This window comes from Macaca nemestrina, chromosome 14 (assembly GCF_043159975.1).
Source record: "Macaca nemestrina isolate mMacNem1 chromosome 14, mMacNem.hap1, whole genome shotgun sequence".
Taxonomy (NCBI): domain Eukaryota; kingdom Metazoa; phylum Chordata; class Mammalia; order Primates; family Cercopithecidae; genus Macaca; species Macaca nemestrina.
Window position 1 is genome coordinate 105,469,277 of NC_092138.1, and position 27,636 is coordinate 105,496,912.

At 48.8% G+C, this 27,636-nt stretch overlaps 1 protein-coding gene across 14 annotated transcripts in view; it reads right to left on the reverse strand.

The window, feature by feature from the left end:
• The window catches only part of LOC105463895 (DENN domain containing 1A), a 547,224-nt gene that overhangs the window by 75,051 nt on the left and 444,537 nt on the right, over positions 1 to 27,636 (reverse strand). For all 14 annotated transcript variants that reach the window (XR_011612854.1, XM_071078302.1, XM_071078304.1 and 11 more), the window contains 2 exons: positions 2,729 to 2,833; positions 2,284 to 2,371 (listed from right to left, as the gene is read on the reverse strand). Coding sequence is in view for 13 of the 14 variants with exons in the window: in XM_071078302.1 (XP_070934403.1) it covers positions 2,284 to 2,371; positions 2,729 to 2,833 (193 nt within the window). In the remaining variant the exon portion in view is untranslated. The remainder of the gene's footprint in view (positions 1 to 2,283; positions 2,372 to 2,728; positions 2,834 to 27,636) is intronic.

The window sequence follows — 27,636 nt, forward strand, 5'->3', positions numbered from 1 at the left end:
AAGTGATCCACCCGCCTTGGCATCCCAAAGTGCTGGGATTACAGGCATGACCCAGCACGACTGGCCGAAATTGCTTTCCGCATTCAGGACTTGGAGATCCCTGTGGAGGGTCCCACATCCTGTTCTTAAAGGAGGCAGCAGCGAGCCACTGCCACAGGTTTCCCTCTCAAACAGTGCCCTGACTGCAAACTCAGCCACTACCCCGCTGCCTGCTGGCTGGAGGTCAGGCTCCGAGGCCGCCCCGCCACTCTCGTCCAGTCGTGCCTCGTGAGCTCTCCATCCTGTGCTGCTGTGACGCTGCATCACCTTACGTCCCACCACGGGGAACTACTTAAGGTACTACGGGGTCCGTAAGCCAGCATCCTCGCAGGCCTCCAGGCCCTTGCAAATACAGCTCCCTCGCCTAGTCACCACACCCTACTCTCTCTGCTTAGTAAACGTGGCAGGCAGCTCAGATGTGATGTCCTCTGCAAGCTTCTTCCTCTGAACAGCCCTCTGGAATAGGTAACAGCCACTGAGACATCCATATTCTGGGAAGTACTGTGAGGGGCACCAGAGCCGGGACCCCCAGGGCTGTGTGTCCCATTGAAAGGACCCTGCTGGACACACACTGAACCCTCAGAGAGTGAGACGGAAAGAAAACGGAGGTGTTGTTGGTAAACTCCGTTCATTTTAAATGGTGGGTCTTAATCCACTGAATAAGTGAACTCAGTTTAGCAACACCTAAAGCCTGTTCTCCTGGAACTCACATGCAACCATTAGAACACAACTCTAGCCTGGCCTCCTTTGTTAAGCCCTCACATCACACAGTGAGGATTAACAGAGCCCTATTCTAACTGCACCGAAATCTGTTTCTACTCCTTTTCCTGTACTGGTTTAATTTCTGTTTGTCTTTAGTCATGCATTTCTCTCTCCTACCTAACACTTCTTGAGGGCAGAACTGGGTCCTCTGCTTTTTACTCCATGGGGCTCTGGACATAGCAGGTGTTCAGGAAATGCTTATCAGCGACTGGCTATTGCTGTTCGTAGACTTCATGGTGATTTTCTTAACTGTGCTTTCCATACAGCACAGGCTGGAAGGGCCTGCAACGTTTATAGGTGGATACTGTGCCTTGCTCTGTGAGCTTAAAAACTGCCAATTGGATTATCACAGTAGTCCAGAATAGACACACACCCAGCAATAAAAGGGGTATGTGTCTATTCTGGACGACCACCAGCCAGCAGCGTGGGTGTCATTTTGCATCTGGTTTTGCCTTCGCTGCCAAAGACTGAGGCAATGGGATTTGGAACGGTCAGATTGGCATTCAGGAGGCCGACTCAGCCACCAACACCTCTCTGGGCCTCAGATACCTCCTCTGAAAAATGAGAAGACAAGCCCTTCAGTTCTTCAGATCTACACAGACCAGGCACTCAGCAATAATTTGTCATATTTTAAAGAAACAGGGCTGGGTGTAGTGGCTCACACCTGTAATCCCAGCACTTTGAGAGGCTGAGGTGGGTGGATCACCTGAGGTCAGGAGTTTGAGACCAGCCAGACCAACATGGTGAAACCCCGTCTCTACTAAAAATACAAAAATTAGCTGGGCATGGTGACACATGCCTGTCATCCCGGCTACTCGGGAAGCTGAGGCAGGAGAATCACTTGAACCTGAGAGGCGGAGGTTGCAGCAGTGAGCGGAGATCATGCCACTGCACCCCAGCCAGGATAACAGAGCAAGAGTCTGTCTCAAAAAAAAAAAAAAAAAAAAGAAAAGAAAAGAAAAGAAAAAGGAAAAAAAAAGCTTACTGTACACGGTCCCCATGCCAGGGACTGTCCTGGATGACTGTACAAATCTTCCCTCATATACTCTGATTTAATCTCAAAAGGAATCCTGTGAGGTAGGACATGGTACTCTCAGGGCATGGATAGGAACTTTAGCTAAAGGAGGGGAAATGACTCACCCAGGGTCTCGCAGCTTGTGAGGAGACAGAGTCCTGACTTGAATCCAGGCCTCCTAACTGAATACTGCATGTGCTTCCCAGTGGACCACGCTGGCCACTACTTTAACTAGACTTTGTCTACACAGGGGAAGCAACTGACCCTAGGCTGGGGGATTTCATATGGGCCAGTGTGCATTTTGTCAGAAAACGAAGAGGAATTCTTCAAACATTTCAAGGCCAAGCTTGAAATCAGTCTCTTCCTAAGCCCCAGTAAAGGAAAAGCAAGTCACTGCCACTCCTTGTCAAATATGCCCTATACGATGGCGGCCTGCAGCCCCGGAAGGAAAATGAGATGCTTCTCACCAGCGTACTCGCCCATGTTGATTTCCTCTTCAAAAACATCACTGAAACCTTCGCCGGAATTGAGAAGATCTAATCGACCATCAATAAACTATAGAAAGAAAGCATAAAAGCACAACAGCTCTTATGAAGAAAAGGGGGAAAAACCATTCAGCTGGGCACCTTACTGTATCCAAGGTAGGAGTTTTCTAAAAGTAAGGCTCAACAGGCAAGTTTCTTTCTAAAATACCGGCTGCATGTTTATGATAACTTGGAAAACCACATGGCAGATCTGCAAAGGGTCTGCCTGGTCAGTGACTGCCCTCTTCACCCAATCCCCCTCCCCTGAGCCTCTTTGGCCTGGGGCCTGAGTCCCATCCATGCCTGTGGCCTCAGTGCTTAGAGTGGAGACAGCCGCAGAAATCCCCGCCAGGGAGCCAGACCCAGGCCAGACCAAGGAGGGTGGCACCTGCTTGAAGAGCTGCAGTTGTGTGGCGTTCTGCAGGAACTGCCTCATGGCTCCAGAGCGGTAGTGGGACACGAAAGCTTCCTCACAGAAAGTGATCGGCTCCTCCTGGGAAGTGCAGAGGGGAGACGAGGGTCATTGGCATAGTGTTAAGAACCATCAGTTCTGAAATTCCTATATGCAGAGCTTCCCCATCTGCTATTTTTTTTTTTCTTTTCCTTTTCTTTTTTGAGATGGAGTGTCACTCTGTCATCTAGGCTGGAGTGCAGTGGTGCTATCTCAGCTCAGTGCAACCTCTGCCTCCCGAGTTCAAGCCATTCTCTTGCCTCAGCCTCCTGGGTAGCTGGGATTACAGGTGCCCCCCACCATGAGTGGCTAATTTTTGTAGTTTTAGTAGAGATGGGGTTTTACCATGTTGGTCAGGCTGGTCTCAAACTCCTGAACTCAAGTGATCCACCTACCTTGGCCTCCCAAAGTGCTGGGATTATAGGTGTGAGCCACTCTGCCTGGCCCCCATCTGCTAACTTTTCTAACCCTCATGAGTGCAGTAGCTATTATCAAGGAATTCATTTCCTTTACGGATGAGGAAGCTGTTTCAGAGAGGAAGAGTCATCCTGCAAAGTCACAGAGAGGGTGGGCGGCAGAGCAGGAACCAACAGTCAGACTCTACACCCCATCTCCCCTTCCATACCCCAAGGGCTATTTAGGGAGACATGACCTCCAATGTGAAGATTTCCAAACTCTTCGCTTTTAGCAGCAGAACCCTTTATTCAGATAGGATTTTATGCAGAAGCAGCCCTGCTAGGCCGGGCGCGGTGGCTCACGCCTATAATCCCAGCTCTTTGGGAGGCCGAGGCAGGTGGATCACCTGAGGTTGGGAGTTTGAGACCAGCCTGACCATCATGGAGAAACCTTGTCTCTACTAAAACTACAAAATTAGCGGGGCATGCTGGCTCATGCCTGTAATCCCAGCTACTCGGGGGCTGAGGCAGGAGAATTGCTTAAACCCAGGAGGTGGAGGTTGCGGTGAGCTGAGATCACGCCATTGCACTCCGGCCTGGGCAACAAGAGCGAAACTGTCTCAAACAAAACAAAACAAACCCAAAAATGAGCTGAGCCGAGTGTATTGGCAGGCGCCTGTAAGCCCAGCTACTCGGGAGGCTGAGGAAAGAGAATCGCTTGAACCTGGGAGGCAGAGGTTACAGTGAAATGAGATGGTGCCATTGCACTCCAGCCTGGGTAACAGAGACTCCATCTCAAAAAAGAAAAAAACAAAGTTACATAGAAGGAACCCTGTTACCTGAGCTCCATAATGCAGGGCTCAGCTGCTCTGGAGAAGCTGGGCGTAGAGCAGGGGTGGTGGCTGGGTTCTCCAGGCTTAGCCACCTTCTCACCCCCCTACATTGCAGGCATCTTTGCAGTCCCTAGGCCACTGGCTGTGGGACATACTTTGAAGACCATTTACACAGTGATCCTAACCAATAGCGAACTGAAATTTTAAAATAATTATTTTAAAGGACAGGGATGATAAAAAAAATAAAATATACTATCCAATCGATTTTGTGCTTATGCTGTTTGATAAGCAAGTTTGCTTTTACCAAACCATATTTTATGAGTCAAGACGACGATACCCTGAGTTAAAAAAAAAATCCTATCCGTATAGAGTTAACACCTTAATCTTTCTTTGAACACGTCTGGAGTGCTTATCTACGCAGACAAGTCTTTAATTTCAGCGGTGTATTCTCAATTCTGAGAGATCAGACTTTCAGATCTTGAGCTGAATTAAGGGTAACACCCCACCCCCCAGCCTTGGTAGCAAACACAGAGATGTTTGAAGCTCCACTTTTATCCTATTTTAATGAGTTGCATGAGTGTTAAATTTACTGTCGAGCTTCTGTAAGTTCTAAGAGTTCTTCCTGCTTAAATCTAGCCAATATTAACTCAGAAACTGGGCAGACTTATTGCACAAGGGCTGTGAAGATGACCCAAAAATATTAGGGTAAGGAGAATATTTCTTTTTATACAGTTGCACCCTACCTAATTTTACAAATGATCTGAGGCAGATTATATGAGCATCTAAAACAACAAAGAAAAACATCAGGGCTGCAAAATACATAGATATATAAAAAGTATTTATTTGGGAAAAAAGTAGCTGGGTGTGTAGGTCCTATGTGGCTTCTAAGTTAAGTTACAAAATTAGCTCTGAACTTCCTGGCTGCTGAAGCAAGAAGGAAAACAATGTAAACTTTACTTTGTGTACAAGAAAAAAACAAAAACCCACACTAGTTCCTTGGGAAAAATAGCTTTATGTTCCATTTATTACGTTGGCATGGGTTTATATCTTCCTTGCTCAATAGCCAAGAAACCAGCTAGTGATAACTAATAGAAGCCCAGCTAGAATTCCATTCCTGTGGCTTGGAAGTTTTGTTCTCACTCTTGGGACCAGAGCAGGGCAATTAATTCTCTCTCCAGGTGATCTCATCCATGCACCCAGCATCACTCATACACTGATAACTCCTGACAAATCCTGGCAGCTCAGACACCTTTCCGAAGCTCTATACCCATCCATCTCAGCCTCCACCTGATGGCCCACTGGCGTCTCAAACTCAAAATAGCCTGAAACTTCCAATTACTATCCCATCAAGACTGTGCCCCAAATCTATTTTTGTTTTTTTCTTAACTGTCATTTTCCACGGTTACCCACAGTGGACCTATCAGACTTCCTAACTCCTTCCTATTTTACCTGAGAATTGTCTCACGCTCACTCCTGGCTCTCCATCTCACTACCTTGGCGCACGCCTGGACAGGCTTAAACCATGGTGGAGGTTTAACTCCATGCTCCTCTCCTGTTTCATCCCTCCCATTCTACTCCAACTCTTCTGGCTAGAGTGCTTTCTCAAATGCAAACCAGATCACATCACTATCCTATTCAGGAACTCAGCACAGATGTTACCTTTGTGTGATTATCTGACGAATGTCTCTTTTTCCCACTAGACTATATGCGTCACACAGGCTGGAATGGTGTCTGTTTTGTTCAACGCTATGCGCCTAGCAACATGTGTGGCACACACAAGGGCCCAATGTGGGTGAAGAAAGGGAGAGCTCCTTAACCAGCAAACGCACCCTCCCGAAGCTGACCCTGGCTTCCTTTCCTAGAGTCCTTCTGTGTCACTTTGCCTCTGGCCTTCCACATACCTCATGCTCCAAACACATCCCATGATCACACGCCACATCCTTCCTTCCCCACCTTCTTCTTTGCTTTTGCCAGTTCTATTCCTCCTTGGACTGTCCTCCTGACACACGCAGGCCTCTGTGTGGCAGTCACTCATCCCTGCTTGTTGCTCCCAGTGCCGCGTGCACTCCTGGGCGCTGGGATAGTCTTCACTGGTAACCCCTTTCACCAGGAGCTCAAGGGGCCAGAGGCTGAACTCATCTCTATAGGCCCCAAGTAGAGCCCGGCCCCTAATTAGAAGCTCAGGGATGTTGGTTAAAGAAGCACGAAATGAATTGAACCCTGCTCCCAGCCATAGGAGCCTTGTGGTCTCAGTAGGTCTCTGACACTGCTTGGCCTGATGGTAAAGAGGTCTCAGAGCACAATGCCAGGCAAGTGCCACCCGTGCACAGGGAGTTGAGCTGCTCCAAGGAAATGCTCACTGAAGTTGTTGGCATTCACTCCTGGAGCTTTGGCCCAGGGTTGCCAGGAAGAAGTCTGCTGAGGGCCCGATACATTCAAGAGAGTTTGCAACCGGATTCGTAGAGGAGGGTAGCCTGAGACAGAATTTAGCTGCAGGAGAGCAGAAAGAATCTCACCTTTGGGGAAACACAAACATGTTGGGCCTGTTGTGTACTCACGGGAGGTGATATCCCCTGGACCAGATGTCTGTGCCCTAAAAATGCAACAGGATATGACATGGAAGGGAAAGATCAGGGGAAATGTGACAAGGGGCTTTTTCTGAAAAGAGCTTAAAGAACAGCATCAGCTGTGTGAATTAGACATGGGAAGAAAGTCTACCACACGATGTCGTGTTACCAGAGTGGGGTGGGGTCGGGGGCAATGGGTCCACAGGAGTCCAAGGAGGAAAAGGCAAATCTTCCCAGGGCAGTAGGTCAGAAAACATGGTAAGTGGACACTTCACCTGGGCCTGGAAGGGTGAATAGGAGTTAGGTGAGCGAATCCTGTCTTTTCAGGGCCCAACTCTTCTATCTGAATCCTGCCACAAGGCGGTGACGTTGTCACCCAGAACCGTGCATAAAGGTCTGCATGGCACCAGGCACAGAAGGCTCTTTTTCCTGGAGCAACTCACCTTGTAAGACAAAGGCAATAATCATAGTTTAACTCTGAGTGAGGCACAGTGCTATGCACTTCACAACTCGCAACATTCTGGAAACTTTTATGCAGTCAAAATTATACTCAAATTTTACAGAGGAATAACTGAGGTAAAGACATCTGCCCAGGTGACAGGATTCAGACATTGCAGAGTCAGGGTTAAAGCTGGTGGTCTCCCAAGCCCAGGTGTGCAGCATGCATGTGGTCTACTGCAGGCCTGGCTCCTCCCTGCGGCCTCAGTCCTAACTGCTTGCCCTCAGACCTCCCTGGACAGGAGAGTTCTCTTTAAAATTGGAAACCTGGCCGGGCGTGGTGGCTCACGTCTGTATTCCCAGCACTTCCGGAGGCAGAGGCGGGCAGATCACCTGAGGTCAGGAGTTCGAGACCAGCTTGATCAACATGGTGAAACCCTGTCTCTACTGAAAATACAAAAATTAGCTGGGCGTGCTGACGGGCACCTGTAATCCCAGCTACTTGGGAGGCTGAGGCAGGAGAATCGCTTGAACTCCGGAGGCGGAGGTTGCGGTGAGCCGAGATCACGCCATTGCACTCTAGCCTGGGCAACAAGAGCAAAACTTCATCTCAAAAAATAAAAACAAACAAAAAAATTGGATCCCTTTAGGTTCTCCTGGACACACAAAGCACCAGCCCTTCAGAGACACACAGCTCCTGGGAGTAAACAAGCCGCTGTGAAGGTTCTTTCTGCCACAGGCCCAAGGCGAGGTGCCAAGCCACTCCCACCAGCTCGTCCACCTGCGTCCTGCAAGTAGAAATGGCAGCCCCCGCTCCACTGTGCACGGAGAAGAGTAAGGAAAAGTGTCTCGTTATTCTCGCCTTTGTAAGAAGTGCTGATTTAGTTCTCCTACGAGGCTGATTAAGCCCTTTGTCTTCTTAGGTGACACTCTAGGCGCTGGGGCTACTGGCTGATAGCAATGTTAATTCAGGGAATTCAGGCCGTGAGTGTTCAAGCTTAGATCACATTAGCAGAGTTTTCCAAGTATGACCTGAAGGACAGTAAAACACAGCTGCTTAACCCTGTCAAGAACTTTGCTAGAAAAAGACAAATTTTACTCCTGGATTATCTTCTTGACATATGGAATCCATTGGACACACTATCATTAAGAGCTGAATCCTTGTTAACAGGTAAAATTGGTGATTTCAAAGGTTTTTGATACTTCCAGAAATAAATGACTCTATCCACAGCATTGCTGATATTTTTATTGGCATAAAAACAAAATCTCTCATCAGATTTTTCAGCAAGTTTCCTTGTTCTGAAGACCCATAGAGTATTACATTCTTCCTTTACTGATTTAATTTTTTATCAAATTTCTATGTGCACATTTATGAGATTCTTATGAGAAATGGAAAGAATCTCAGACCTCGTTATGGACCTTGCTTAACATTTAAAAGAGTTAACGTCGGCCAGGAGTGGTAGTTCACGCCTGTAATCCTAGCACTTCTGGAGGCTGAGGCGGGCGGATCACCTGATGTCAGGAGTTCAAGACCAGCCTGGCCAACATGGTAAAACTCTGTCTCTACAAAAATACAAAAATTAGCAAGGCATAATGGCAGGTGCCTGTAACCCCAACTACTCGGGAGGCTGAGGCAGGAGAATTGCTTGAACTCGGGAGGCAGAGGTTGCAGCGAGCCGAGATCATACCATTGCACTCCAGCCTGGGTGACAGAGCGAGACTCCATCTCAAACAAATAAAAAATTAAGAAAAAAAAGAGCTGATGCCTGCTGGGCTTCATACCTAGGTGATGGATTGATAGGTATAGCAAACCACCGTGGCACATGCTTACCTGTGTAACAAACCTGCACATCCTGCACTTGTACCCCAGAACTTAAAAACAATAAAATATAAATTAAAATTAAGAAAACCTATAATTTTGGAAGATCCATCCATACACTCAAACATTTTTAAAGCACTTACTATGTTTTAGGCTCTGTGTTAGGGGAATGCAAACATGAATAAAATAGAGTTGCTACAAATAGTAATAACTGAATGAGGGATGAGAAGTGGATGAAAATACAGATAACGTAAGAATGGCAGAACATTATGTTCACAGCAGCTCTACTGACAACAGCCAAAGATGGAAGCCACCCAAGGCTTCATCTGTGGATAAACAAAATGTGGCATAGACGCACAATGGAATATTATTCAGCCCTAAAAAGTAAGAGATCTGATACATGCTATAACATAAAGGAACCCTGAAGACATTACGCGAAGTGAAATAAGCCAGTTGCAAACAGATCAACACTGCGTGGTTCCTCTTGTATGGGGTACCTAGGGTAGTCAAACTCACAGAAACAGAAACAATGGTGTGTGCCGGGAGCTGGGGCAGGGGGAAGGGTGAGTTTTTACATGGGTATTGAGTTTCGGTTTCGCCAGACAAAAAAACGTCTGGAGATGGAACAATGTGAATGTACTTAATGCCGCACTTCAAAATAGTTAAGATGGCAAATTTTAAGTATATTTAAGGACAAATTAAAATTTTTAATTAAAACTTTTTTTTAACTTAAAAAAATAGAATGGAATATTTATAGCAGTAGAAGCTGGGAGAGGGGTTCATTGACTTTGTGTAAGTTTGAAATTTTCCATAATAAAAAGTTAAAAAGGCCGGGCACAGTGGCTCACGCCTGTAATCCCAGCACTTTTGGGGGCCGAGGCAGCAAATTGTCAGGAGTTTGAGACCAGCCTGGCCAACATTTCAAAAACCCATTTCTACTAAAAATACACACAAAAAATTAGCCGGGCGTGGTGACACACACCTGTAATCCCAGCTACTCGAGAGGCTGAGGCAGGAGAATGGCTTGAACCAGGGAGGCGGAGGTTGCAGTGAGCCAAGATTGCGTCACTGCACTCCAGCCTGGGCGACAGAGCAAGACTCCGTCTCAAAAAAAAAAAAAAAAAAAAAAGTTGAAAAGAAAAGCTCCTGTTATCAAGGAATCCTGTCTAGCTCAGGGAGCAAATAACAACAGTACAGTGTGACAGCTAGCACACCAGAGGGCTGGCTTTTGTCTTTGATTTTTTTTTTTCTTTTGCAGAGACGTCTTCATGGAAACTTAAAACTCTGTTTCTATTTGATCCATTTAGATGACACGACATGGTGGAGTGAGAATGTGTCCTGGGTGGAAAGACCTGCATTTGAACCTTGACTCTGACTGTACTAGCTGTGTGCTCTTACGTGACTAACTTGTCCCTCAATCTGTGACAATTATATAATACCAACCTACCTCACAGGGTTGCTTTGAAGATTAAAACAGATGAGAACAAATAGATTCTTTCACAATAGACTTTCAACAAATAACTGTTTCCCCTGAGGGTGGAGACTGGGTCTTACCAGGGCTGGCAACATAATATGCAAGACCAAATATAAAATAAATATGTAGGGAAAAAGTGCTGTTAAAATATAGAAGTGCCGAACTAAAATATAAACCTTTTTTCTTTTATGGTGTCTTTTTAAGACTTATCACGATGCTTTTAAATTTACTATTTAATGTCATTCTAAGGAAAAATAAAAATGTAAATTATATTTGCATGGACTTTGTCATTTAGCTTGGCCTTGTGCAATGCCAGTTTTAAATGCTAACTCATATGCAGAATTGCATTTTATAGCTTGTACATGCATTTGTATTTTGTTCTTATTAGACAGTGGAAACACCATACGAAACTAACTCCATTGTTTTTATTTTGCTTTTTATTAAAACAAATTTTTTTAGAGACAGTGTCTTGCTCTGTTGCCCAGGCTGGAGGGCAGCGGCACGATTTCAGCTTACTGTAAGCTCTGCCTTCCGGGTTCACACCATTCTCCTGCCTCAGCCTCTGGAGTAGCTGGGACTACAGGCGCCCGCCACCACGCCCGGCTAATTTTTGTATTTTTAGTAGAGACGTGGTTTCACCGTGTTAGACAGGATAGTCTCCATCTCCCGACCTCGTGATCCGCCCGCCTCGGCCTCCCAAAGTGCTGGGATTACAAGCATGAGCCACTGTGTCTACCTTTTTTTTTTTTGAGACGGAGTCTACCTCTTTCTCCCAGGCAAGACAGCAGCAATGTGATCTCGGCTCACTGCAACCTCTGCCTCCTGGGTTCAAGCGATTATCCTGCCTCAGTCTCCTGAGTGCCTGGGATTACAGGCGCCTGCCACCACACCTGGCTAATTTTTGCATTTTTCATAGAGATGGGTTTCCACCATGTTGGTCAGGCTGGTCTCAAACTCCTGACCTCAAGTGATCCGCCTGCCTCGGCCTCCCAAAGTGTTGGATGACAGGCATTGAGCCACCACACCCGGCCTATTTCACTTCTTGCTATCTGCACATTCTCTATCTATCTCCAGTTTACTGATGAGAAAGGAAAAGGAACCATGGTTGTTTTATCTTTTCCTTTCCTTCTATGTCATCATTTTCGGGATAAATGATTGGCTAAGTACAAAGTAACATAAATAAGAAATATTATAGGTTTCCTTGGTCATTCATATTTCTTAGAACATCACAGGCCAAGTGGGGAGGATCTCTTGAGCCCAGGAGTTTGAGACCAGCCTGGGCAACACAGAGAGACCCCGTCTAGATGCCATCTCTCAAAAAAAAAAAATCAGCTGGGTGTGGGTGGTGGCTCAAGCCTGTTATGCCAGCTACTCAGGACACTGAGGCAGGAAGAAGTCTTAAGCCCAGGGCGTCAAGGCTGCAGTAAGCCATGATCACACCGCTGCACTCCAGCCTGGGTGACAGAGCAAGACCTTGTCTCAGAAAAAAAACAAACCAAAAAACCAAAAACAAAACAAAAAAACATTATTGCCTTCTCTCTGTATTTGAAGCAAGTTCTGGTTCTAATGGGAAGCGTGGCCTCTTGGGGCTGTCGGACATGGAATGTTTACTTTATGAGCACTTAGAGTCCTGCTGAATGTCCCCACATCCTGGGTCCACTGGAATTCGGTGCTGCGGGCACTGGAAAGCTGTATGGGGTTGGGATGGCGAGGCCCCATGGAGACACATGTTCTGTGCATGTCTCCATTGCTAATGTCCTTACTCTACTGTCCCACTTATAAAACACCAGTTCAGGCCAGGTGCAGTGGCTCATGCCTGTAATCCCAGCACTTTTGGGAGGCTGAGGTGGGCGGATCACAAGGTCAAGAGATGGAGACCATCCTGGCCAACATGGTGAAACCCCATCTCTACTAAAAATACAAAAAATTAGCTGGGCGTGGTGGCGGATGCCTGTAATCCCAACTACACTCAGGAGGCTGAGACAGGAGAATCGCTTGAAATCAGAAGGCAGAGGTTGCAGTGAGCAGAGATCGTGCCCCCGCACTCCAGCCTGGGCAACAAGAGTGAAACTCCGTCTCAAAAAACCAAAACAAACAACAAAACCCCACACAAGTTCAAAGGTAAAAATGTTAGGAACTTCAGGATGGTGACAGCAGAGCATTAAGCCAAGCCTGGGGCCCTGTGTGACTGCATAGGTCCATGCAGGTGGGGCCAGCCTGGCTCCTGAGCATGACACTCAAGGCTCTAAGTGACCTTCTCCAGCTGCCTTTCTTGCGATGACACCCTGTCCACCTCACTCGCATACACATCTCCTCCTCCAGAGGTTCTGGACTGTCCACCACGCCCTGGGCATTCTGTGTACTCTCACTCCTGACTGCCTTCTTCATGGTACCTCCTTGGGAAAACCTTACTTGAATCTTTCAGATGAAGAGGACCCCATTTCCCCCTCAGTGTCTCCACCTGTGCCCAGGAGGACTGTCCCCATCACGCTACAAGTTCCTAGAAGGCAGGGTCTGATTCAAGGTCACTCAGAGAAGCAGCAGCAGATTAGGGGGGTGGGGCACATAGCTGGGTTCCAATCTCAGCTTCTTGCTGCCCCTGGTGCCACTCTGGGGAAGTGACTATACCTCTTAGATCTCATCCTTATCACTTGTAATGTGGGGAGAGCTGCCTGCCTCTGGGGACTGCTGGGGGATTAAGCAGGGATGAATGAGATGGTGGAGGTTCACAGTTCTCATCCTTGGCTATGCACCAGAATGACCTGGGTTACTTTAATCCCCAATGCTAGAGTCATAGATTTTGAAATTCCCCCACGGACTCCAGTGCAGTTAAGGCTGGACAACCCCTGGTGCAGGTGAAAGTGACCAGCACAGAGCCTGGACCTACTTGACAAATCTTTTTAAAAACTTAAGAATAAAGCAAGCTAGGGAATTTGGCCCCATTTCTCACCAGCAGTGCCATCTCAGTTGCATTTTGTTTAAATGCCTCCAAATTCCCTGCTGGGGCCTCAGCATCCCTCCCAGAGCTGGGAGAATGCTGTCCTGGTTCGAGGGCTTCTTCTTACAGGGTCAGCTGTGGCAGCTGCCAAGGAGCCAGGGTGAGGTCCCAGCCAACACAGAAAAGGCTAGTGTGGTGTCTGGCCTGAAGAATGCCAAGACTTTGTTTACCAGAAGGCTGGGAGAGTGGGGCCAGCAGGCTTAGACGACAATGACTTCAGGTTAGCCAGACGCTGGCATGAGTGTGGGGAGAAGGCAGCCAATGTCTGCTGAGCTCCTGTTTGGGACCACATGACCTGCATCCTTCACTCACCAAATCCTCGCCAGAAGGGAGATCTTCCGAAATGATTTCCACTTCATGGATAAGGAAGGGATGCCCACACAGGTGAAGTGCATTGCCTGTGGTCCCAGGGCTCAAGGTCTAATGACCCTCGAGCCCACACACACTCCTTCCCCGCCCTCAGAGGGCCTGGGTTACCAGGGATCCCAGGACCACCAAGTGGACTTGGGAAAGTAGGTTTTTGCATGGCCACAGTCAGATGACTCTGGCTGGGCTGGGCCATGCCACATTTTGGGGTGACAGGACCAAGGCAGCTTTCTGAACCATTTGCACAGCGGACAAGGCACGTCAGAAACAGACTCCCAGCCTGGGCCCTGTCACTATAACAAGCCCTAAACAAAGAATCAATGTCTCATCGTGAAGCCAGCTCACTGTTCAGATGATTTAAGTTAGGGGAAATGTGGGTGTCAGCCCAGAGCTACTCTGATGATTTGCAGGGGCAGGCATGGCCGGGCTGCCGGTATTTGCCCATTCTGGCCAGCCGCTCTGGTATTGACAGAAGCCCCTTGCTAGATTACAGTAAAGACATTCAAATCACAGGCGTGTCGGCCCACGCCTCGGCTCCTCTGTGCCAGCAGCCCCTTCCTTCTGCATTAACCGAGACAAACAGGGAGAAGTCAGGAAATTCTGATTAGCGCAGGAATGGCAGATGAGCTGGGAGGCCTGTGGAAGATGAGGAGACACAATGAAGGTGGTCTTCATGCATACTAGCGTAAGATTTTCTTCCCATAAGAAATGCAGATGGGAATCGGCTCTAAGAGGAAAGCAGGTGCAGTGATTAAAAACAGCTACCGCTCGCTGAGCCCTAAACCTGCACTGGGTGGTTTTACATGCATTAGCTCACTTACTCCTCACGGCATCGAGTGAGGTAGGTAGGATGATGATCTCCATTTTACAGATAAGGAAATCAAGGCTCTGAAAGGGGACGTCACTTGCCTGAGGGTGCAGAGCTGGGCGATGACAGGGCCAGGGTTTGAAGCGAAGTCTGTCTGGCCCTGGGGCTCATGCAGCACAACATTGTTTATGTTTGATTAAGAAAAGTAATCACAAGATTGTATTTGACGTCTCAGTGGCCACTCAGGGCTGCCCTAGTAGCAATTCAAAGACAGGGATTCTAAGGTGATGTTGAACAGAAGAGGAGAAATGAAGTGGGTTTTGGCTGCACTCTATGCCTGCTGTAGCCATCTCAGCTCTTGGAGCCTCTGTTGCTTACGATACAATGGAAATAATAGCTATGTCATGCTCTACGCATTCAACCCCATTACGTAGGGTGAGTCCACAGAGCAGTGGTGGCACAAGGTGAGAGCTGACGTGAGCAAGACGGCGACGACCCCTGTGCTGCCGCAGAGCTACAGCTCTCTCCCTGGTACGGAAACCAAATGGGGGCCCACTGAAATCTCAACCTCAAACACCTGCTGGCTTAACCATGTGGCCAGCGCCAGGGCTTGCCTCACTCTCACCGGGGGTCAGATTCCTGGTTTCTACACAATGACACTCGCATCCAAAGTGCCAAGAAAGGAAGCGCCAAGCTGACTAGAGATTTCCATTTGCCGAGTGAGGAGAACACGGTTTGAGGGAGTGCACTGGAGAGAGGACAGGTGTCAGGGACCTGATAGGCCCCTAGAGCAACAGAAATCTACCCGAAACGCAATCAGCAGCAGAACCAATGTTAGCTGCAGCAACGGGAATACGAGACTCGCAGATCTCAAGGTAAAAAAGGACATAGTGATAAAACAGAAGAGGCACAAATTCGTCTCTACAAATGAATAAGCCCAAACCCCCTAACTGAGGAGACAGGCTCCCCTGAAGGTGTGCTGCCCACCCATCACTTGGTGACACAGTCCCCTGGCGAGTGCTCTGTGGCACCGTCCACACGATTAACTGTTAGACTTATTAGCCCCGTGACTCCTTTATTTATTATTACCCCTCCTACAAATGTCACTCATCCAGGGCTGAGTCTCTGGTGTTGAAACGGGCCTGGTCCACAGGAGGCTTCGGTAGGAAGTTTCTAGTCGTGAGCACGTGGCAGCATCAGGAAGTGGAAAGAGCACCAGGGGAGTCAAACGCCTGACTTGGTCTGGATTCCTTTTCCTTGCCTAAGCCTTGGTTTCTTCCTCTGTAAAATGGAAAGCTTGGAAAATCTCCAAGGTGCTTTCTAATGCGAATGTGTTGTTCCTAGATATAGAAAAGGCTTTTCTTTACGAGGTGTGCCACAACCTCTCACAGAGAAATGTGTCACGACGCACAGCGCTTGATGTAGAGTCGGGAACAGTGAAAGATGCTGCATGGGAATGCAGGCTCTGCCACTTAACATGTCTGGAACGTGGGGCAAGTCCCTAGCCCCTCAGAGATCACCTTCTCATCTGCCAAATTGGGGAGCTACTTCCTACTTCACAGGGCTGTGGAGGGATTGACAATCGATGCATGGAAAGTGCCTAGTGGAGGGACTGACTCTTACTGGAGGGGCTAAGAAAGGATCTGTTTTCCACCCTAAATTAGGACGGTTTCCTGCCCAAAGCACATGGGAAGTGCTTCTACTCAAGCAGCCCTGTTTCAGTGCATGTGACACGCGCTATGTGCAGGACATGCGACAGGGCAGTGGAGGTGAGACCGCAACGTACAGCCAAGAAGAAAAGGAGCCCCCACAAAGCTGCCTGCTAGGGCTGGGACACCGCAGGACACGGTAACTCTCTGTGACTGCATGTTGACTTCTCGTAAGAACCCTACAAAGACAGGCTCTTCAGCCTCATCTTACAGAGGAAGGAGCTGTGACTTGCCCAAGGTCACAGAGCTGAAGAACCACAGCTGCACTTGAAGTCAGTTCTCTGACCCCAAAGCCCAGGCTCCTCCCACGACACCCCCACATTCAGTTACCCAAACACGGTTTTCTCCTGGTTCTGGGAAACCCAAGATACGTTAGACCATTTTCTACACAAAAATGTCCTTTTCCATGTACTGCATCTGCAGTCCCAGACTGAGGAAACCAGAATCTCTGGATGGGGATTCTGTACGGCTCAGGGCCTCCAAAGAAATGGGGAAGCAAGTGAATTTCCCTGAGCTCAGTTTCCTCAGCTATAAATTGGGGAACCTGCCTACTTCATACTGTGAGGTTTACGGTGATACGATGCGTGTCAAGCTGCCCATACTGCAGAGCACACAGCAGGTCCTCAGGGGAGATCAACACCCTTTGTGGCTCTTTTGAGATGCCCTTTGTGAGCTGGGCATCACGTCTTGGATGGGGCCTTCTGTACCTGTCATTCCACAAATATGTGTGACTGAGGGGACTCTGTCCAGGTGGGCTGGGGTCCAAGAAAGGCCACTGGGGGAGGGGGAGGCATAAAAACCGAGGACCAGGAAGAAGTAGGTGCTCCCTAACTGGGAAGCAGGTGGAGGGCCTGGTGGAGCAGCCAGCCCGGGCTTCGCAGCGAGGAGCTGTGTCACTGGGGCTGGCGGGCACGTCATAGACAGGGTGAGCAAGGGAGTTGCTGGCTCCCCTCTTCCTCATTTGGGGGCATCTTCCCTGAGAGCCAGAGATCTGAGATGTGGTGGGTGCCAGACCCTCAAAATACACACACAAAATAGCTCCTCAGCACGTCCGGCACACCCCGCCCAGCCCTGAACAGTGCCTTGGATGTCCAGGGCAGGACTGCATCAAGGGAAATATGCCCAGGAGGCTTCATTCGCTCAGGGCCCCTTGCCCCGCCAGGCAGCCGCTGAGTTGCTCCCGTTTCCCTGGCTTCCAGTGCCTGCAGAAGCAAGCAGAGTATGGTGTTGGAGAGAAGCCCCCCAAGGCATGATCCTGGCCACCTTGCCCACCGCGGCTCCTCATTCATCAAACATCCTGTGTTCCCATAACACGGCGCCAGCCACGGGTCTCCAGGTTGGTCTGTAAGTCTCCTGCCTTTGTGTGTGCTGGGCTGTCTGTGGGGAGGCCACCCCATCCCCTGCTTCCTCAGGCTGGGGAGTCCCCCTTGCCCTTCACCCTTGGAGGATTAACCCAGAGCGAGCCGCCCTGGGATGCTTCCTCCCCGCCCGCGGCTGGGTCAGTATCCCTCCTCTGGGCTCTGCAGCCCTACCCTCACCTCTGCTGTAGCATTTATTGCCATGCATTACATTGCCTGGCTGCCCGTCAGTTCCTCACTAGATGGTGACCTCCTCAGGGGCACAGGCCATGTCTGACTTGCCTCTGTACCTCCAGCTTCTAGCCCCACGCCTGGGTCAGAGCAAGCGCTCTGACGCTTGTTGCATGAATTATTCCATTGCACATCAGGCAACAGGAACATTTCTGAAGAAGAGGCACACAGAGTGGAGAGCCAGATAGGCTGACTGAGGACGCGAGGAGGAGGGGTGCAGGGAGGGAGGGAAAAGAAAGAATGTATGTGTGTGCTGGGAGGGGCAGGGGAGGGCGGAGGGAGACAGGGAACACCGTTTAATTAGACCACATGTGCACAGCAGCATCTGGCTCCAAGCGCAGCCGTTTACACCGCTCCTGGAGTTGTCGTGGAGACAACCACATGACCAGCCTGGAGCCGAGACTCAGGGGCAGCAATCCAGATGCACCCCTAACATATTCTGACAGAGAGCAGATGGGCAGCTATTTGCAGGGCCAAAAAATGCCAACTCCGCTCCTCTCCAGACCTGCGTGCCCTCACTGATCATTTTCATCTTGTAAAGTCATTCTTATCTGCCCTGGAACCACCCGTTCCTCTTGTGTAGGAAGCAGCGTGAGGGCTGCTGTTTTTGTAGTTCTCTGACCACCACGACTTCCGGCCTGTTCCTCTGGGTGAGGAGATGTCACCACCTATAATGAGGGGGTCCTCCAGGGCCAGGCTCCCCTGCTGGCTCCCCATCCCAGTTTCTTTCTCCACTAAAAGCGCCTAAATCTTTCACTGTTTAGGCCCCATCTAACATATCCAGGCCTCAGAGCAACACTGTGCCCAGTATAGGGAGGACGCGGGCTTCGGTGGCTGAGCTCCTGCTCTGCTGATACCGGCCATAGGTTTGCACTCGGCCTCTCCAAGCTCAGTTGTCTGCTCTGTAAAATGAGGTAAGATTTTCCTTCCTTCCTTCCTCCCTCTCTCTTTCTCTCTCTCTCTCTTTCTCTCTCTGTCTCTCTTTCTTTCTTTCTTTTTTTGAGATGGAATCTCGCTCTGTCACCCAGGATGGAGTGCAATGGTGTAATCTTGGCTGACTGCAACCTCTGCCTCCTGGGTTCAAGTGATTCTCCCGCCTCAGCCTCCTGAGTAGCTGGGATTACAGGCGTGCACCACCATGCCCAGCTAATTTTTATATTTTTAGTAGAGACGGGGTTTCACAATGTTGGTCAGGCTGGTCTCAAATTTCTGACATCAGGTGATCCACCTGATGGTGGCCTCCCAAAGTGAGCCACCTTGCCTGACCTGTAACATTTACTTTCATAACATTATTTTGAGGATCAAATAATTATGGAAGAATCCTGACAATTATAAAACTCTCTATAAACATCAGCTGTTATTACCATGGTAGTTTTTGGCTGGGATAAAAATTTTTCAGCAAGAAGTTTAAAATTTTAAGCAAAAATTTTTAAGCAAAAAGCTCAAATATTTTAAGCAAAAAGCTCATGCAGAGCAGTAGGAAAATGAGAAAATCCTAGGGTCTTTATAAAGTAATACTTTATTACCCACATGTATGGCAAATGTCTCTCATTAATGCCTTTGATAAGGCAGGAAACTGTCTGGTATTGGAGGATCAGGCTGGGTTTGAATTCTGGCTCTGAAGCTTAAAAGCAGTGTGACGGTGAGCAAGTGACTTCAAACTCTCTAGAGCCCTGGTTTCTTCCTCTGTAAAATGGGAATCATCCTTCTTAGCTCCCATGAGCTTATTCCAGTTGTGAGAAGTAACTGGGGCAATGTATGTAAACTGCCTAGCATATACCTTCACCCCGTTCCTTTAATGGAAGCAAGAAAGACTGAGGCTGAGGAAGAGGACAGTGAAAAGCATGGGTTCAGCCAGCCTAGGTTAGAATCTCACTTGCTCACTGCATGACCTTGGGGAGGCACTCATCTTTTCCGAGCCTCAGTTTCCTTTTCTGGGAAAGCAGGATAAAAATAGGACGTACTTTGTCACACTGCTGTTTGGTTTTTTTTTTTTTTTTTTGAGACAGAGTCTTGCTCTGTCACCCAGGCTGGAGTGCAGTGGTGCAATCTCAGCTCACTGCAGCCTCCGCCTCCCGGGTTCAAGTGATTCTCCTGCCTCAGCCTCCTAAGTAGCTGGGATTACAGGCACCCGCCAACAAGCCCGGCTAATTTTTGTATTTTTAGTAGAGACAGGGTTTTGCCATGTTGGCCAAGCTGGTCTGGAACTTCTGGCCTCAAGTGATTCACCCACGTTGGCCTCCCAAAGTGCTGGGATTACAGGTGTGAGCCACCGCCCCGGCCTGTTGTGTGGTTTAAAAGAAACAACGAACATAAATAAGTTATGAATAGCATCCAATAAATGGTTGTTATTATGATCCCCCTCTCCCTTACTGAAGGAAAAATCATACCTTTTCTGCGGGTCTAGCCTGGGGTAGATGCCACACTGCGTCGAGGGAGAGGAGTTGCATTTTTAATGTTTGGAAAGAAAAGCAAAGTGTGGACACCCACTGAAGCATGGGCTGCTCCGAGTGCATGTGGGGACCCCATCCGAGCACCCCTGGCCCGATGCCTGAGTGGTCCAGCTGCAGGCAGGCTTATTTATAAAGCACCATGGGGGTTCCCGCTGCTGCACACTCGCCTGCCATCGCAGGTGTGCGGAAGGCCTGGCTAAAAATATTGCTAACGTGGGCTTCATGTCGCCCAGCAGAGACTAATGATTGTTTTAAGTAAATATTAATTATAAGAATTGCCCAGATAGAATGCCAGAGTGGCATGCACACTCCTCCATACACGTACGTAGGTGAGGTGATCATTTGGGGAGACAGCTTCTTATACGCCTCCTCCAGGGAGTTTAAATGTTTGGGTGGGCTGGGCATGGTGGCTCATCCCTGGAATCCCAGCACTTTGGAAGGCCAAGGCAGGCAGATCACTTGAGGTCAGGCGTTCAAGACCAGCCTGGCCAACATGGTGAAACCCTGTCCCCACTAGAAGTACAAAAATTAGCTGGGTGTGGTGGTGAACTCCTGTAATCCCACATACTCGGGAGGCTGAGGGAGGAGAATTGCTTGAACTTGGGAGGTGGAGGCTGCAGTGAGCTGAGATCGCACGATTGCACTACAGCCTGGGTGACAGAGAGATCACATCTCAAAGAAAAAAAAAAAAAATGTTTGGGAGATTCTTGGTTACAATATTTGGTAAGTGTCTTAATATTGAGATACAGGGATTTCCTTAGACGAGAGATGATCTTCTCCAGCTGATAAAGGGGTCACGGTGGTGTGGAGAACCCAGATTTGGTTTAAGGCGCAGGAGGCTGGGCTGGCTGATCTTGGGCAAGTGTCCACCCAAGAGCCTGGACGTGGGTATCCAGCCTTCCATGGCGTTCTAGTTCTAGCGCTTCTTAGCTGTGTCTTCCTGAGCATGCTCATTCCCTTTGAGTTTCAGCTTCCACACCTGTGTTTTGGAACCCAACGTTTGTTGGTCACCTGATCAGTGGTTCCCACGGCCGGAAGCATATGGAGATTCCCCAGCAGGGTTCTTTTCAATGCCCATTCCTGGGCCATGGGTTAGACCTGTACAAAGTTGCTCAGATGATTCTAATGCATTTGGGAACCAGGTGTGGTAGGTGGTAGTGGTGGTGGTCTAGTAGTACAAGGGTAACAGACACTTGTACGCGCTTCCCATGTGCCAGGTGCCTTTCTAGGTGTTTTACACGTATTCACTCATTTAATTCCCATAACAACCCCACGAGTTAGATATTGTTGCTGTGTCCACTTTACAATTGGGAAACTGAGCCACAGTAATGTGACATAACTTCTCGAGGGCAGGATTTAAACCCAGGTGGTCATGCTTGGTTCCATGCCTGACCCAGATGGTAGCACAAGAGGGAGGTGGCTCTACTTCTCTTCCTCATGGCTGTATCCCCAGTGCCCCATGGAGAACCTTCCAGGGTAGGTGGTCAACATGCCAATGAAACCATTAGGCCCCTTGGCACAGGCTCTATCTCACTATATCCCAAGGACGCTGGTCTCACTGCCCTCCATTTTCAGATGAAGAAACTGAGGGCAAGGTAATCCATCAGCAGCTGAACGTCACTTCAATAGTGAGTGAAGAGACTGGAATTTGAGGCCAAGCCTGGCTTGCTTCTTTATTTCCTGCTGCAACCTAATGGGATGTGGGAGCAAATTCCTGCTCCAGAAGATGGGTGTAGATTAAATGTGCCAGGTACAGTGGCTCATGCCTGTGATCCAGTGCGTTGGGAGGCCAAGGCAGGATTGCTTGGGGCCAAGGCGGGAGAACTGCTTTAGGCCAGGAGTTTGAGGTCAGCCTGGGCAACAGAGTGAGATCCCATCTCTACAATTTTTTTTTTTTTTTTTTAAATTAGCTGGGTGTGGTGGCATGCCCCTGTAGTTCCAGCTACTTGGGAGGCTGAGGCAGGGGATCACTTGGGCCCGGGAGGTTGAGGCTGCAGTGAGCTGTGATCATGCCACTGCACTCCACCAGCCTGGGGGACAGAACATGGACACAGGGAGGGGAACAACACACTCTGGGGCCTGTCAGGGGAGGGTGGGGGTTCGGGGATAACATTAGGGGAAAGAATGAATGCACGCTGGGCTTAATACCTAGGTGATGGGTTGATAGGTGCAGCAAACCACCATGGCACACATTTACCTATGTAACGAACACATCCTGTATATGCACCATGGAACTTAAAAAAATAATAATTAAGAAAAAAAAGATTAAATGAACACAAGCGCCTCCCTCTCCCCCCACCCCTTTTAAATGAAATTGCTTTCCAAATCCTGTTCGGGGACTGCCTCAGTTTCTTCCAAGATTGTTAACTTCAAAGGCAAGGGTGCTCAGTGGTATTTGTTGACAGAATGTGAACACATGAATTGAGATGATGGCTCCACGTGGTTCTTGGAGAAGTGCAAGTTCTCAGAGGGGTCTGTTCATCCCCAGGCTCTTCACTGGGACATGGGGAAAATACCAGTCCTAGGCAAGGCTAAGGCATTTGCTGGTCAGGGCCCCAGATTCTGAGTTTCTAGAACCTGGATTTATGATCTCCTAATTCCTGCGTCCCTTCTGAGGTAGGCAATGCTGAGAAAAGAGGGTTGGGACTGCATCTGGCCAAGTAGGGCCTGACACGGACTAAACCCAGATAACCAAACTCAACTGTGCCCTGCAGAAATCCACTGTGAGAATCCCAACCTCCCTTGTTCCGGTCACATTATTAAGTCTTCAAAAGGCTTTTGGAGGTTGTTAGGGGAATAAGCATCCAGGGGATGGGGCCGAAGTCTGTGCCTGGGGGCACCACGGTAGCTGTCACTCCCAGTCATGTCCCTGCCCGAGGCTAGCCTGTGAAATAAGAGCAGTCTGGTTCCTGGGAAATGGTGGCCCTTCCCAACACTGGCTAGCAGGTGTCTCATTTTGGGAAGACTGAATTGCCATGAGCTTCCCTCCCTCCTTTCCAATAACCATAATAGCAGTGAACATTTATTGAGTGCCTGCTACTCACATTCAAACAGTATTTACTCTAGTTATTGATAGACATGCTGAATGGTTTACGGGAAAGTGTACTGATATCTGTGACTTACTCAGAAATGCATCAAAAATGAGATGTATTGATAGATGTATAGATGGACAGATATGGGATAAAGGAAGTCTAGTAAAATGCTAATGGTACAACCTAGATGGTAGATATGCAGGTATTCACCATAAAATTCTTTCCACTTTTCTGTATGTTTGTAAATTTTTATAGTAAAATGTTGGGGAAGGACCCACAAGGGGACATGAAGAGCCAGAACCTTAAGGGATGCGAGTGGTAGCTGACTGTGTTATTCCACAACCGACACCAAATGAGATACTGTGTTAATCCAGTTTACTGCTGATGCAGTGACAGGGAGGAATAAAAAGTGAGTGATAAATGAAAACCAAACTATTTATTGTATACCTACTACAGGCTAGGCACTGCTTAAGCACCTGAATGGTAATGAATAAACCACCTCTCAGGGTGGGGCGGTCACATAAACAAGCAAATAAATATGTGACAGGCACGGTAAGGCATCTACCATCTTTTCACAGATTTGGAAATAATGCTCTGAAAAGCCAAGTGACTTGCCCAAGTCCACGTGACAAGCAGTTGGGGTCAGGTTCATATGAGACATGTCTGAGTCTAAAGTCTGGGTTCTTTCCTCTGTCACCTGCCACCTTTCAAAAGGTCACCAACATGATCGCCTCTCATTTGCTCTTGATGAGAGGAGCTACGAGGAAACTGACATCCCAGGATCACTTCTGAACTCCATTAGAGCCATGCCTTTTAGCCCTGCTTCTCATCAGACTGAGTCTTAGAACGCTGGCAAATGGATGGCTGCTGTTGAAATTCTTTTCACTTGGGAAACTTTTCGGCTTTTCAGGTGGCATCCCAATCACTACCTCATTTAACCTGCACACAGCCCTGAACGATGGCCTGGAATTCCTGTAGTTTTCAGCCCATTTGACCTGTGAGGCCCGAAGTGACACGCTGTTTGCCCAGCCCTCTGCTCCCCTCTGTCCCAGGGCTACTGAAACACGTAGGGACTGGTTAGTTGGGTGGAAAGAGAAGTGGCCCCAAGAGAGCATCTGGATGCCAGAGTTTTGACTAGATAGTGCCATGCCTTTCCCTGTCTGCCCACTTGCCCTGTCTGCCCCTGCAGGACCCCAAATGCCTTCGCCAAAACCCCTCTTCAAGGATCGAATGAATCTTCTGCTTGCTCTGGCGGTATTACACATTGGGAGCCTCTTGCTTCTTGCTTCCTTTAGACGTTAACTGCAGGGCGATTTGTGGTTCTGGCCAGGGGACTGTCAAAAGACCATTTCAAGAAACTCAAGAAAGAGTTTTCATTTAGTCATGATGAATGGGGAAGGCAAATGTCAGCAACATATTCCCTAGTGTCAGGGCAGACCTCCCCCGCCCAAGTAGGAGCTGATAATCTGAGGCACTCATGAACAAGGTTGTTTTGGGAGAAATACAAAATAATAGACTTTCTGCGGATGGGCTATTTTACTTTCTAAATGTTCTTATCCCGCGCCCTCCATCTGACTCTGTGAGGGTTCCCAGGCCTCCCCGTCTTCTGCCTGGACAGCGGCAACTGCCTCCTCCCAGGGCCCCTGCTTCCAGACTCTCTCCACCCAACCCTGTGTCTCGACACTCCCGAGAGAACTCCCCAAGGCACATGACTCTGGACATGTGATCACACCACACCTGCGGAAGCCCTGCACTGCCCTTGTGAGAAGCTCCACGGCTCTTCTTAGCTTGGCATGCCAGCCCCTCAAGGCCCCTCCAGCCACACCTCTTGACATTGGCCCTGCAAACCAGAAGTCTCAATCATTGCCAAGGGCCTGGAGCCTTCCATACGCTGTGCTTTCAAACCTCCCTGCTTTTGCTCACGGTGTTCCCTCTGCTTAGAATAGAATGCCTCTTCCTCCATTCTTTGTTAGGCTAACATCTCCTCATCTCACAAGCCACACTCAGATGCCATGGTTCCAGGAAGCTGTCCCTGCCCCCGGAGCCATCCCTCTTGGGGTCCTCCTCTGGGGTCCCAGAGCACTCTAAGCTTACCTCTATCCTATTACATAAAAGTCACCTGCTGATCCACAGCCTCCCCCTTGAGAATGTGAACTCTCTACAGCTAGGGAGGGAACCGTCTTCATGACCTTACCAAGGATACAGCCTGGCACACAATGGTGCACTGAACACACGTGTGTCAAATGAATGAATACACTACACTCTTGTATGGGAGTGAGTCCCATGAAATGAAGCTGCTTTCCAAAAAGTAAAAGAATACCAAGATAGTTTGAAACAGACATACACTGTCCCAGAATTCTTCCTGAAGCAGACGGCGTCACAGCAAGGCTGCAATTATAGACATGCGCACACATTGTTTAAAAAAATTCATAGAATGCACTTCACACTGACTTTTTTTTTCTTATTGGAAACCTGTTTACAATCTTGTCCACTGTCAGTCTTAAATGTCACTTTTCAGAAAGCTGGCTGCTGCCAGCAGAAATTTATTTTCAACTTGAATCACAGCATGTTCATGCAGAGAAGCGCCTCTTTTGAATCTCCAAATTGGAGGGAATTCAGGGAAGAGAAAGTGAGGTGATTAGAATCTGCAGAGGCCGACTCAGGAAGAAAAATTATAAGGCTAAAATATGCATGTGTGAGCTAAACAGCAGCTATTAGTTGGTGGAGGTGGCAATGGTGGGGATGGCAACTACCTAGAAACCTACCAGGACAGTGAGGCTGCATAGCAACACGTGGAAACAAGGAAGAAGGAGCGGGAGGAAGAAACAGTGAGGGAAGCCCAGGCACCAGGAAGGACGCGTGCATTTACAGATGGCCCTCCTGTGCCAGGTGCTGCTGAAGAGGCCATCCTTCACTCAGCCTTTGCCCAGCAGCTATCATTATTCCTATTTTAAAGGTGAAGAAACTGAGGTTCTGAGAGATTAAGAAACCCAAATAAAGAGCGGTGGGTTCAGGCCCTACCAGCCACCTGCCATCAGCTAGTCACTAAGTAGAGGTCTGCAGTAGGCATCATTGCCCCTGCTATTTAAAGATGGGGTGATCAGGGAAGACCTCCTGGAGGGGGAACACTTGAGCTGAATTTGATTATGCTTCTTTACACCTATTCAGAAAAAGGGTGTTAGCTTTTAGGAAAGTTGTAATTCAATATGCATATTGTCTCTTTTTTTTTTTTGAGACAGAGACTTGCTCTGTTGCTCAGGTTGGAGTGCAGTGGCATGATCTCTGCTCACTGCAACCTCTGCCTTCCAGGTTCAGGCAATTCTCATGCCTCAGCTACCTGAGGAGCTGGGATTACAGGTGTGTGCCACCATGTCTGGCTATTTTTTTTTTTTCTTTTTGTATTTTTAGTAGAGATGGGGTTTGGTCATGTTGGTCAGGCTGGTCTTGAACTCCTGGCCCCAAGTGATCTACCTGCTTCGGCCTCTCAAAGTGCTGGGATTACAGGTGTGAGCCACCATGGTCCTGTTTTTCAGACAGAGTCTCGCTCTGTCGTCCAGGCTGGAGTGCAGTGGCGCCATCTTGATTCACTGCAACAGTCAGCTACCTGAGGATGGTCAAGCAGCCCCATAAAGGAACAATTACCCCCTGGGACAATGGCCTTGAAGCAGAGGTTCCCGCTGTGCAGAGAACAAAGAACAAGGTGCCAAGAAGAGACCTGGAGGCCGCAGAAAGCATTCCTGAGAAAGTAACCTATGTGCTCAGAGGGGAAGGTGGACAGAAGCCCCAGGCCTCTGTGGGATGGAATGCCTTGGAATCCCAACCCCAAGAGCAGGGGCTGGCACGCAGATGGTGCTCCAGAGATGCTGGGGGGCCATGCCGTGGCTGCCGCTCCAGTCCTCTCCTGGCTGCCTGATGACCCCCACCACGGCAGCCTCCAAGAACTCAGGAAACAAATCCCAAGCAGAGCAAAGCCTGGGTCTTGCAGGCCAGCCTCAGTGTGCAGACAGTCTCTATCCAGAACACACAGGCTTCCCAGGGCTAGCACTTGATGGGTTCCCCAGCTCTGGGCTGATCAGACACATGCACACACTGAGTCTGCCAAGGTCTGTTCCGGGCTCCACCTGTGGTGACTGATGTCTTGTGCTGGATGGCTTTTGAGGGGCAGTGTGTCCTGGGGCGGCTCCAGCTCTGCAGTGGGACAGGCTGGGCTGAGACTCTTGGCTCTGTCGCTCATTATCCATGTGGCTGTGGGGAAGTCTTTAGATCCCCAAGTCGCAACTTGTTTGGAAAGTGGGGATAATTCCATCTACCTCCCAGAGTTGCTGCGAGGCACAGACAGATTTTACATAAAGTACCTGCCCCAG